General features: G+C 35.0%; 1 protein-coding gene across 3 annotated transcripts; it reads left to right on the plus strand.

Annotated features, from left to right (window-relative positions):
* Positions 1-1,701: 1,701 nt before the first annotated feature.
* Positions 1,702-12,738, plus strand: LOC132191826 (D-lactate dehydrogenase [cytochrome], mitochondrial). 3 transcript variants are annotated; one of them, XM_059606936.1, is made up of 18 exons: positions 1,707-2,097; positions 2,222-2,327; positions 2,403-2,503; positions 3,313-3,361; positions 3,689-3,781; positions 4,266-4,380; positions 5,638-5,698; positions 7,941-7,977; positions 8,050-8,111; positions 8,293-8,389; positions 9,293-9,367; positions 9,437-9,545; positions 9,999-10,108; positions 11,213-11,275; positions 11,387-11,466; positions 11,603-11,733; positions 12,000-12,043; positions 12,415-12,738. In XM_059606936.1, exons 1-18 carry the CDS (start codon positions 1,844-1,846, stop codon positions 12,532-12,534), a joined length of 1,707 nt encoding a protein of 568 aa, XP_059462919.1. In that variant the 5' UTR covers positions 1,707-1,843; the 3' UTR covers positions 12,535-12,738. The 3 variants fall into 3 exon arrangements, with proteins under 3 accessions (XP_059462921.1, XP_059462919.1, XP_059462920.1); XM_059606937.1 differs by having other exon boundaries at positions 2,225-2,327; XM_059606938.1 differs by lacking the exons at positions 12,000-12,043; positions 12,415-12,738 and having other exon boundaries at positions 1,702-2,097; positions 11,387-11,504; positions 11,603-11,691.
* The last annotated feature ends 283 nt before the right edge of the window (positions 12,739-13,021 follow it).

Consider the following 13,021-nt stretch of genomic DNA (forward strand, 5'->3'; position numbering starts at 1 on the left):
TCTTCTTCACTTTTACATATAGGCTTCTTTTTTCATAAAATCCAAAGACAGCATAATGCATATTATTTATAACCCAATAAGTAATTCTTTTGCTTTGATTATTTATAACCCAATAAGTCCTATCTTCACATCCATATTTTCAAAGACTTGCATTGTCTAAATTAATGATTCTACTGGTATATCACATGTAGCATGCTGAGCTCTTTTCCCGTTTGCTACATGCTCATATTGTTTAATTCACAAAAAATGCTTATTTATTTATTTATTTATTTTAATGTTGTTTTCTTTGTTCTACATAACACGGAAGAAGTAGAAAGAAATGAGAAATGACACTAACAAAACTGAATAGGAGAAAGAGGCTTAGAAGCGAAACCCACTAAAGTACTGCGTTCATTCATTAAGGGTACCAGTTCATATTCGGTCCAACATCTTCTTTCATGATGATGGAATTTAGTCCTTTTTTAACATTTTTTTTTGTTTGTCGTTTTATTACAAGGTTTGAAATCCGTATATATCCATTTCAAAAATCAAAATCATTTTCTTTCAATTTTTCCTTTTTACTTGTGCTTTTAGTGTCAAGTTTGAAACTCATTATCTCCATTTCACAATGATGGTACATGTTATTATTTATTTGGTCAAGATAAGAATGTGGAAATAGCATCCTTAAAAACATGGGAAAGATATTGTTCTAGTTCTTGGAGTTTAAAGATCACTTCCTTAGGGTTTAAAATCAATCCAAGCTTCAACCTATTATCAAATTGCTTGTTTCATGACACTTTGGTTAAATTATATGGCGAGATTCAAAGTCATATTTAATAATATTGTAACATGTGTAAAATGAGACATCATTAAAATGCCCCCATTAACAATGATGATTAAAACAAAAAGGAGAAAAAAAGGAAGAGGGTCTGTTGTGAGAGGGGGTGGTCGCAAAACCACCGGCCACCCCCATTTGTTGCGTGGGGATTGTGACACCCTGCTTTAATAAATACTTAATTAAGTATTGTACACGTGGCACTACTATTAATAACTTATAACCATACGAAAATGACAATATATTTTTTTTTGGAAAAATTACACATAACTCCCTCAAACTATATTGGGCATTAGGATTTTGTTTCCTACTATTTTTCTAGACAAAATGACGTCGTTTTGGGATTAAATCTCAAAACGACGTTTTCTAAGACAAACTATTTTTTTTTATTTTCCATCTGAGGTTAGAGATAGAAAATTTACCCGTAACTCATGTCGACATATATATATATAGCATATGTGTGATGATTTCTAACCGCCCACCTATTCGTGATTCAATTTTGGAGTCAAATTTTTTTTACAACATAAAAAATAAAAACGTAATGAAAATATACTTAATTATCAACTGAAATATATTATATTTTTAACCGGTAACATTTTATAGTGGTTTTAATACTTAAAATTATGTAATTTAAAAATCTATTATTTCTTTAAAATAGAATTTTAATCGATTTTATGATAAAAAGACGATCGAGAGGGAGCAATTATCCATCCAAATCAGCGTGGGATGACTTGATTGGCGATCAGATCAACGAAAGGCCACAGTTAGCACTATGAACAGCCCCTAGCGTTCTGTCACTGTCATTGCCACCACCCATGATTTTTTTTTATTTTAAAAATACTAAAATTAAGGTGGTTCCAATCACATAGCCCCAGCCCAAAAACAGAAGATGGAGCAGAAGCTTTTCACTTTTTTGCCTGCTTGAAAAGTCATTTTCTTTAATGCATAATCTGGTTGCTGAAGAGAGGACTTGTTTGGTCACTATAATTGATTATTCAGGAGAGAAAAAAAAACTTGGGCAAAAACAATATGGCTTTCTCGTCCTGGTTTTCTCGTCTACGTTCCTCCTCAAAGGGCTTCTTTTACTCCAATCTCCGAAGCTCACGTTTCCACAATCTTCAAACTTCAAAAGTACCCACCACCCATGTCTTCCACTCCCATAGCTCAATACTCAGAAACCCATTTCTGTCCCTGCTTCCTGCGGCCCTGGCCTCAGCTGGAGCACTTGCCCTTCAATCCCAACCGAGCCCTTCATTTTGCGACGCTTCTGATATCAACGCTAGGTGGGTTTTTCTTCTTCTTTGGTTTTGAGTTAAGAAATGATTCTTGTTGAGAATATTGGTTGATTGGAAGAAAACATGCATGGGTTGATAAATGGGTTTTATTATCTTTTGTTCTTTTGGGTAGTAGAGGTGTCAGCTTTGGGGGCAAAGGTAGCACTGAGTTTGTGGTAAAAGGCTCGCACAAGGAGCTCCCAAAAGAGCTTATTGATGAACTGAAGGCTATCTGTCAAGTATTCTATCGCTCTTTCTTTATATTTGATTGCTGAATTGTTCGTGGGTCCGTAATGATACTATTAGTCGTGCAGGATAACATTACTATGGATTATGATGAGAGGTATGTACATGGAAAACCACAAAACAGCTTTCACAAAGCAGTCAATATCCCTGATGTGGTTGTTTTCCCAAGGTGAGACTTTTATGGAACTTGAGATTAGATGTTCATTTGCAATGCTAATCTTTGAGGATAAGATTTTTGATGGCATCGTTGTTCCTTATCTTCATGTGTATTTCTTATTCCTAATAATTCAAGGATGTTGATTTCAAACAAATTAAAATCACGATTTCATTTTATCAAGTCAATTATAGTTATTAGCAGTACATTGGAGAGTTCTAAAAAATATGATCTATCTGTCTGTGTATTTGTTTAGAAGCTCTAGCAGGCAATGTCAAGGTTTGTGATTATGCTTGTATGGTAGCTAAGTTTAATGCCGTCAAGAAGAATGGTGCTAGTGTTTTTTTTTTTTTTTTCCTTGTTTGTGGTTTCTTTGGGTGGGGGACTGGGCGATGATTACGGTAATAGCGAGAGGTAGCAATTGTAGCCGTCATGTAGTGCAGGGTTGATGCGCTTGTATGGTAGCAATGGGATATTGGTTGGATGGTGAAGCCCATATCATGATGATGCTTGTGGTAATTATAAGGATTAAGAACTATAGGTTGGATCAGATGAAAGTTAATCATGTACCTAATTGCGTATGTGTGTGTTATGAACGTTTACTTAAGTTTTAAGAGTTTCCCGTGTGTGATATTTTAATAAAGCGAGGTGATAAGATTTGTCACAAGTGGTTGCATGTTATGTATTTGAGACATGAGGAAACATTAGCAGTTTTTTTAGAGATAGTTAAAAATTCTACGTGCCTGGTCTTTGAATGCACTATGAACTATGTGTTATACTTGATGGTTTTCTCATCAGAATGTTCCCTGATTCATAATTTGCAGGTCTGAGGAAGAAGTTTCCAAGATAGTCAAATCATGTGACAAGCATAAGGTCTGAGTTTCTGCTCTTCTGTGAATCGATAATGATGCCCCTACCCTTATGCATTTCTTTTTATTAATACTGTGGCTTTTTCTTTGAGATGTTTGTATACCCTTTGAATTGGATAGTCCTCAATGGCCATTAAAGTTTCAAGCATGTGGATCGAATGATAATACGTCTGTAATGTTTCTCACAAACTGTGAGAATTGAAAACTAACTACTAAAAAGATCAACACAATTGATGATCTGCTTTATTTGCTCACTATCACTAGTGCATGAAAAATAATATAGCCTTTCCAAGAAAGTACTGAAGTCTGTTTGCTTTTAATCCACAAGCAGGTCCCAATTGTACCATATGGTGGAGCTACATCAATTGAGGGTCACACCTTGTCTCCAAATGGAGGTGTTTGTATCGACATGTCGATGATGAAAGTATGTATTGATCAATTTGTATCTTAGGAGTTAGATTTGGTTTACAAATTAAAGCCTCTCTTGCCATTTCTTATATCTGTGGATAAATAACTGTTATTTTTTGGCTTACAAATTTGCTTGCGCAAGACGTATGCATTCTTATGTTTGAAATAAGATTAGGCACATCAGGCTAAATAGAAGTTGCAACCATCTTCTTTGGTCCTTCCTACTTTTGTTGCAAGCATGCAGGTGCTTGCTTTCTTTATGTGTCACCTATAGAAGACAAACTTAGATAGAGCAAACACTGCACTTCGTAATGAGCTTTTGAATGTCAGTCTCTGAAGTCTGGAGCATGTTTTCTCTTCCCTTGATATCAGTCTCTGGAATCTGAATTCGTCATTCTCTCATATTTTATCTATTCTCTCTAGTTGCAAAACAAGAAGTTTGTTTGGTATTGTTGTTATTGTTTGTCATGCTTATATTGCATCATTTGTTGAAATTATAGACTGTTAAAGCATTACATATTGTGGACATGGATGTGGTTGTTGAGCCTGGGATTGGATGGATGGAGCTTAATGAATACCTGGAGCCTCATGGTCTATTCTTTCCCCTCGATCCAGGTTAGTTTATTATCCTTGTTTTCAATAGGAAATATCTGGGGTGTATTAATTTTGTTTCTCTCTTACAGTTGAGATGCTGTTTGAAATGTTTCATATCAAGAGTTAGAAAATGTCAAATGCATATGCCCTGGAACTGTGCATTTTGATATGTGCTGTGAAATGCAAACATGCTGTCAGAGGCTGCATTGTATTGCAAGCCATATAAAGCATTCTTTTAGGAAATTATATTTAGTTGGCTTGCGTTAATTTATATACAACTTTGGTGTTGTCCCACTTGACATCCTATGGAAATGGTCTACATTAGCATTACTTCCTGAAATGATTTATGGCATAAGTAGAGAAACCTGTGTTTGACATGGCACAAAATGCTAAAGTATCTTTAGTACGTATTCTCTCCATCCCAATTTAAGTTTCTTGTTTACTTTTTTGGTGTCCCAAAATAACTGTCTACTTTCCAAAAGTAAAAACATTTACTTTGACATTTTCCTGAACTACCCTCATCCTTTTGAAAAAAGTAAACAAGATTCTCATTGCAAGTTGTGTCCTGCTCTAATTTGGAATGAAGGACATGTTAAGAAGTTAATTAGATACTTATTTTGGGACTCAGAGAGTGATAGAAAATTTTCATGCAATCTTTATGTGCTAATATCTTTCCTCCTCTGTGTTTCTCTATAGAAGTCAAAGTGATATCTGAATTCCTTGGACCTTGGCTGTGTTAGGACTTATCTTTGAATCTTTGTAGAGTAATAACAAAGATATTTGACGTATGACAAGAATTGTGTTATTATAAATCTGAAATTAAGGCCGAACCAAGGAGGCAAGTGGCAGATTCGTAGTATTTCATGCCGTGATACTATTAGCCTAATACAAACTAAAAAGAGATATTAATAGTCTAGTAAACTAATATGACACTTAACTGCACGATCAAGTCTTCTTTGATAGTGTGGCACCACAAGTGTTACCCTTCCAAAAGCTCTTCTATAACAGAGATGTTACTTAGGATAATGAATTTAGTGAGGTGCTTAGCTTTCTGCTTAAAAGGTAAAAATTGTATGCATTAAGAGCTAAAACAACCAATTTTGTGAATGTAATCTGCTTTTAGTTTTTCCACATCATTTATGGCCACGTTAGGGTGAGAGTTTGAGTAATTCACAATTATGTTCTGATATCTTATTTCCAATATATGCATCTGGTGTAGTTAATAAGTCGTTTTTGCTATTTGGGTTTTCATGTTCTTAAAATCTTTTTGACAAGCAGGGCCTGGTGCGACCATTGGGGGTATGTGTGCTACACGTTGTTCGGGTTCTTTAGCTGTGAGGTAGTTCCTCTGCTGTATTAGCTTTAAGTTTTCATTTTTTACTGACAATGTTAATACATGCAAGTTTGCTTCCCAGAAGTAAAAGCTCAAAGATTTGATTAATATGGTGTAACATTTTTGTCCTAAATTACTTGTGTTAGTTTTCTCAATCTTAGTACTCCCATTGAATATGGGGGTTTAAGTACTAAAATACTGCAAATATTCCTTTAAGCACATCTACTAGGCTGTGCACCTTAGTCTCTCCCTCTGCACATTAGTGAAGACTTTCTTTTATATATCATCTTTGTGGATTGAACTAGAGCTTAATGAATAAAGAGAATCTACTTCATTCACATTAATAACTGAGGGTGAAAGGCTCCACACTATATTTTGTGATAAGAAAAAGGGCATGCACACCACCTTCCCCGGCAAAAAAAAAAGAAGAGATTTAAACGTTTGGCAATTGACCAATTTATTTGTCTATGATAGATCGAATTGGAGGTGCTCATTCTATCCCCTTCAGCTATATAAATAACGACACATTAGGTTTACGATTGTGTTTCTTTTCTTGCTAGAAGTGTCTAGGATTCAGTATCATTGTTAAGCTCATAGATCTGACCCTATAAATTCGAGGCTATGTAGACTGTTTTCAAATGTTATCCAAAACCGAACGGTCTTTTTAATGAACAAAATTATCATTTAGGGGTAGGAGTTCATGCAAGCAACTAAGAGCAGACTCAGCCGCTCTAGCAAGTATTCTTTTGCTGCAGGTTGACACGCTTAAGCTTTTCCTGTACTTAGGGCTGGGTATCGGTCGGTTAGGACCGGTTAATGGACTTATCGGTCGGTTAACCGATAGCTTATCGGTTAACCAAATCCTAACCGATTACCGACCGATAAGAAGTGTTAACCGAAAATTATCGGTAATCGGTTAACCGGTCAGTTAAATTGGTTTGAGCTTTTGTGGGCTTTTTATTGGGCTTTTACTAGTTGCTAATTGGGCCAAAAATTAATTGTTTTGAAGGTCCAAATACGTTTTGTTGGGCTAAAACCTAAAATAGTTTATTAAAAATTAGTTATTTTAGAGTATATTTTTGGCTAAAATACCTTATTGAAACTTTTTTTTTTTTATTGATCCACTACAATAATAAATATAAAATTCTAAAAAATTAAAAATTAAAATAGCTTATTGGTCATATCGGTCATATCGGTTTTTCGATAAAATTTTTTTATCTGACCGATAAGCTTATCGGTATAAAATTTTTAACCGATTACCAACCGATAACTATCGGTTACGGTTAATATCGGTTCGGTTAAAGTCGGTAATCGATAATTGGTTAATCTGCCCACTCCTACCTGTACTTTGAGGAAAGTATTGAAATATGTGAAGATGTAAGAGTAAAATACGATTTGGGAGGAGTTGATATATAATTGATCTATACGCAAATACTAGAGTAAGGCTGATTGTAAAGAATTTGCATACTTATTCTTAATAGATTATCACGTGGGATGCTTGCCATCTAACTTGCTTTTAACTAGTTCCATAACTGTTTGATGCAAGTCTTTTTTTTTTTGAAAAAGTTTGATGCAAGTCTTGAGTTGTTGCACTTTGTCCAATGCTAATGCTAATTTTGGATAATGGATCCCTTCCTCTCTATGGGTCCTCGTGTTTTGACAATGGTAGATTTCTAGTCCCAAAAGTGTAGGTGACTTTCATGTAGTGGTCTATGATCAAAGCATCATGAAATGCTTATGGGCTCTGGAAAAGAATAATGTGTTCTTTGTCTTTTAGCTGGTCAGGAGTGGCCATCATAATTGTCCACCTGGTAAACCTTCATCTGCTTCTGTTGCTTCTTACGAATTAACAGCTATAGGATCAATGAAAATTAGCGACCATGTCCATGACCATTTCACAACTAGACTCTTTTTTTTTTTGCCCGTCTTAGCTTTTGTCATTGTATACTTGGATTTTAGTATTAAAATTTGAGTAATGTTGTATACCACATTTTTATTTTACAATGCTGATGTAGCAGTCCTAACCAACTCTTGGATTAACCCTTGTTAAAAAAATAAAATCCAAAGGTTGGTTTGGACTGTCACATCAGCATTGTAGGATAGCATTACTCTTAAAATTTATTTTGGAAGACAAGATGATTCTCTTTGTACATAAATTTTTGTCTAAAACTCATAAAGTTCTGTTCTAGAAATAGTTTCAGTTGTCTGATTTAATATTGGATTTAATGATTCTGTTTTTAGCATGTAGGTATGGAACCATGCGTGATAATGTCATTAATCTCAAGGTTTGTTAATAACCCTTTTGATGTCTAATTCAGTTTCCAAATGCTGTATTACTTACATTGTTTGTCTTTCAGGTAGTTCTTGCCAATGGAGATATTGTTAAGACAGCATCTCGTGCTCGAAAGAGTGCTGCAGGGTTTGTTCTATTGTCTTTGTTAACCTATTCTTGATATTTTTATATTCACTTAGCATTTTTTGTTCTTTTTCTTTTTTCTTTTCGAGAAGTTATATTAAAAAACAAATGAGAAAGTTGGTGGACAAAAATGCAAACCCTTAGCAAGGCATGCTGTTAACCTTATAAAATTTGTATATCTTAGATATGATCTGACTCGCCTGGTGATTGGAAGTGAAGGAACGCTGGGTGTAATAACAGAAGTCACTCTTCGACTTCAGAAAATTCCTCAGTATTCAGTGGTACCTTGATTCTTTCTTTGTTTGAAGGTGTTTCTTTTCAAAATTATTTCTACTTTGCTGAGTTATGTGGTTGTCTATCGGTAATTGTATCTTAAATCTAATTATATAATTATTTTGTTATGCAGCCATGATGAGAGATATATTTGAATCTTATATCTCATTTGAATGATCTTTTTACTTATTTCTGATCCTTTCCATGTATAAAGATATGGCTTGTGTGGAGACTTCTTGACTTGTGTGTTGTAAGCTTAATTTCCATCCTCTCATGTTTCTGATTTCCATCAAATAAGCTGAAAGATGAGAAATAACATTATAAAAAGATACACTAAAAATACAAGAAATTGCATTTAATGATATTTTGAACTACCTCATATTGCATAGAATATATAAGTAATCAAATTCATACTCTTAACATATCATCAAGACAGAGGTTTATGTCTTGCTTTTTCCCTCTGTAAAACATCGTGGTTCTTGCTTATGATGCTTCTAAGATTTGTTATTGCAAGATGGGCATCGATATATTTGCTGGTGGTGTTGTCATATGCTGGCTCGCTAGCTGTTGCAAGCATCACTGTTATGGAAGTGTTCTAAATGGCTATAAACAAGTGACCCAATAGAGATAATTTTTTTATGTGGTTTTTAGTATTAAGTGCTTGAGGTTAATCATTGTTGTCATTTCAAGTCTAAATTATAATATTTTCTTCCATGTAATATTGAAAAGCTTTGTTTTTAGTGACATTGGAACCTTTCTTTGAACCACTTCTACGTGACATTTTTTTTTCTTTCTTGCACAATAAAAGTATTCTGTCTAATTAATTAATCTTGCTATCTATATTAGTTGTCAGTTGGAGTCATATTCATATCCTCTGCTTATATGTATTTTGTTGATTAACAATTTTGCAGGTTGCAATGTGTAATTTCCCTTCAGTTAAGGATGCAGCAGATGTTGCTATAGCCACAATGCTGTCTGGTATACAGGTGGGATTTAGCTGCAAATTTTGTTTGCCATTTCAATTTCTTCACGGATATTCTTGTCTTACTTGTTAGGTGTCAAGGGTAGAGCTATTGGATGAGGTTCAAGTGAGGGCTATCAATGTAGCTAATGGAAAAAATTTGCCTGAAAGTCCTACTTTAATGTTTGAATTTATAGGCACAGGTAAACAGGATCCTCGTTTTATCTTAAGTGATATTTTCTGTTCATATTTATTTTGGCTAAAAGTAAGTTTAAGTTGAAGGAAACTTTTATCATTAAGCTACTGTACTTACCTATAGTGCATCTGCACTTACCTTAATATCAGAAAACCAAAAACCAACTGATTTAATAATTGCCGATGTTTATTTCACTTTAGAACTTGAAAAATTATGCTAAATAGGATGTACTTAGTTTATGTTAACAATCACATGTAAGTGAACAAATAGTATGGCCATAACGGCTCGGACTTTAAAGCATACTCCCCCTGCCCTCTTCCCCTTACCTGAGCAAAATTCTCATTGCTTTTTCATATTTCTGAATAAATACATCACCATTTCCAGTAGGAAGCTACTCCTAAGCTGTCTTCTTCTTCACCTTTTGTGATTCCTAATTTATTTCTTGATTACTGTCTTTTAGAGGCATATACACGTGAGCAAACACAAATTGTTCAGAAGATTGTTGCAGAGCACAATGGCTCAGATTTTGTTTTCGCAGAAGATCCTGATGATAAAAAGGAGCTTTGGAAGGTAGTGGTTACTTAATTGATGTTCAATGATTGGCCCTTTTGTTATTACTATTCCTTCATGTTAACGTATAAACAACCCTTTTACTTCAAAATCTCACTTTTGTGACTAATTATTTATCAAAATTGGAGACACTATAACTTTGGGTTTTTTTTTTTTTTCCTTCAAATGGACCTTGTGGCTGTTTTATTTCAATTCCTTACATGAACTCTGTGTCTCACCGCACAGCTATGTCCGTTTAATTTATTGTCCTATAATTTTTTATGTATGATGTTAATTACTTGGTATGTCTCTATTCGGATTTTAGACTCAGCATGTGCTGGGCCCTGTATCCCAACCATTTTACTGTATTAAATAATGATAGTCCTACCTGATCTTTTTGTAAAAGAGAATAAGACCTTGGCAATAAGTATATAATTATAATTGTATGGCATCCACGAGCTGTACACGTGTAACTGGACTCAATTGAAGAAACTCTTGAAAACTAGAATTACTTACCAAGTAAAGGCATAATATATAATATACGTAACTGGACGTTATACTCTTTATCCCCTTGGAATGGTACTGTTGTTTGGTATGTTTGAAAGGACATACATGCATGGAGATGCGACTCTTTTAATAGACAGATCTACATTCAAATGAACTTGTTAGTGCATGTGGCACACATAGATTAACATGCACAAAGGGTATGTATACATATGCAGAATATGGTTCTTCATTTGCACCATTGCACCTGAAGTCTCAGCCCAAAACATACCAGAGATCTGGTTGATTTCCGTAACCATTAACCAACCCTTGTAAGATTAAAACCCTAACTGGCCTATATGGTCTTCTTGGATAAGTAGGTAATGGTTTTTTACTTAATTTGCAGTCCCTATTCCTTATTATTCTTTCATCCGCGAATGTTTGCACTGATCTATATCGAAGTGACCTCAGTAGTTTCCAATTATGTAGGACCAGGCACCTATGACATAACTTCAGCTGCTTCTACCCCAGTATAGATCCTTTTTATTTATTTTGTTAATGAGGTCTCTTGTAAGAGGCTCCATCCAAATATTCCTCATTGCCATTCTCTATATTTCTAATTCCATGTTTATTTACATGAAGATAAGAAAGGAGGCACTCTGGGCTTGCTTTGCAATGGTGCCTAATTGTGAGGCAATGATTTCGGTCAGTTGACATCAAAGGATTTTATTTACAATTGTATTTGCTTCCTAAAAGTCTTAAGAACATCCTTTCTATTTTTGTTAGTTTTAATCCCATGACCTTTGATTTTTGCAGGATGTATGCGTTCCTCTCTCGCGCCTTGCAGAATTAATATCAAGGTCCAAACAAGAGCTCAATGCATCGCCACTTGTCTGGTATGTCTGATCAGAATGACTATTTTTCTAACATAAAGGTTAGGTTGAAGCATTTTATGTTCCTTTATCAGTATGGATGGTCAAATGACCTGATGCTCACAATGCCCATGCCTCTTGTTATTGTTCCTATTAACAGCACAGTTATTGCTCATGCTGGTGATGGAAATTTCCACACATGTATTCTGTTTGATCCTAACATAGAAGAACATCGGCTGGAAGCCGAGAGACTTAACCAATTTATGGTCTATACTGCATTGTCAATGGACGGTACGTACTCTTCTTCTGGACAATGAATGATCATGGTTGCTTGTAATATGAATTTAGTTTGCGCGCTCTTTATCAATGGTGGTTCATAATATTATAGTGCTTATCTGTTCATAAGTTCATCTAGTATTTCTGCATGTTTGTGGTAATGAGAAGTGACTCAGTTAATCTGCTGCCTTCCCAGTATCCGAAAAGTTATTCTTGAAATAACACTGCAATCTGAAAGCAAGTTATGGTGCTAACAATTGGTTTCTGTGACAACTAAACAGGAACATGTACTGGTGAACATGGTGTTGGTACAGGGAAAATGAAGGTATCTCAATATAATCTCTAGACTTATAAGACATTGGAGGACAAAAATTTCCTTCAAACAACCTAGTCTATAAAACTGTCATGTGTTCCTATTAAAAAAACATGTATTTCTCACATGTTCAAGAAACACATGACAGTTTTATATACTGGTTTGAAGAAAATTTCTTCAACCCAATTCGGAGGAAATTTATGTCCGACATTTAATAGAAATACCCATCTGCAACTTCTCAAATGCATTGGGAAACAACTTGGGTATCATGCTCAATTCATATCTTTTGTATCTAGCACAATTGGTATGTTCTCCAAATTTCAATGTTATCTGACAGACAACGTAGTTACTGTTCTGATCGGGTTCTCTTTTACATTTATCAGTATCTTGAGAAAGAACTGGGAATGGAGGCTCTGAGGACCATGAAAAGAATCAAAGCTGCATTAGATCCCAACAATATTATGAATCCAGGAAAGCTCATTCCTCCCCATGTTTGTTTCTAAGAGCATCAGGCCTTATCTGTTTGGCATTGACAAAATAATTGTCACTTCACTCTCTGTACTTGTAATTTTGCACCCTCCTCTCGATTTACCCTTCTGTATTTCTGGGGGAAAAAGTTTCAAGGTATAATTCCTTTCTGCTGGATATATAGAGATGAGAATATGAAATAAAATGGTTTTCTTGCCATTTTGAATCCTCTTATTTCTGTTTTCTGGTTTTGCTTACTGATTTTATTCCTTGAGATATAAAATTTTGTGCATTTCTTGCCTTTTTTCAGTGCATTAATTAATAAAATAAGCAGGTGGAGATGTAAAATTTTGTTTTAACAATGAACTAAAAATGGAAAAGGTCTACTCCACGTCACATTCCGGATCCGGCCAGCGGAATGCTTTGCTCGGCCTGAACCGGCAAGGTCCTACTCTGAGTCTCGTCCCAGTTCTGGCCGGTGGGACCGTCGGGACCGGTGTTGTCGGCTTCTGTTGCCACGTA

This window comes from Corylus avellana, chromosome ca9, assembly GCF_901000735.1.
Source record: "Corylus avellana chromosome ca9, CavTom2PMs-1.0".
NCBI classification, from domain to species: Eukaryota; Viridiplantae; Streptophyta; class Magnoliopsida; order Fagales; family Betulaceae; genus Corylus; species Corylus avellana.

Excerpts from the sequence above, each read along its gene's own strand:
- LOC132191826 (XM_059606936.1), top strand. The coding sequence starts at position 1,844 with ATGGCTTTCTCGTCCTGGTTTTCTCGTCTACGTTCCTCCTCAAAGGGC. Across the intron at positions 7,978-8,049 it reads ATAATGTCATTAATCTCAAG|GTAGTTCTTGCCAATGGAGA; the intron begins GTTTGTTAATAA and ends TTTGTCTTTCAG. Across the intron at positions 9,546-9,998 it reads GTTTGAATTTATAGGCACAG|AGGCATATACACGTGAGCAA; the intron begins GTAAACAGGATC and ends ACTGTCTTTTAG.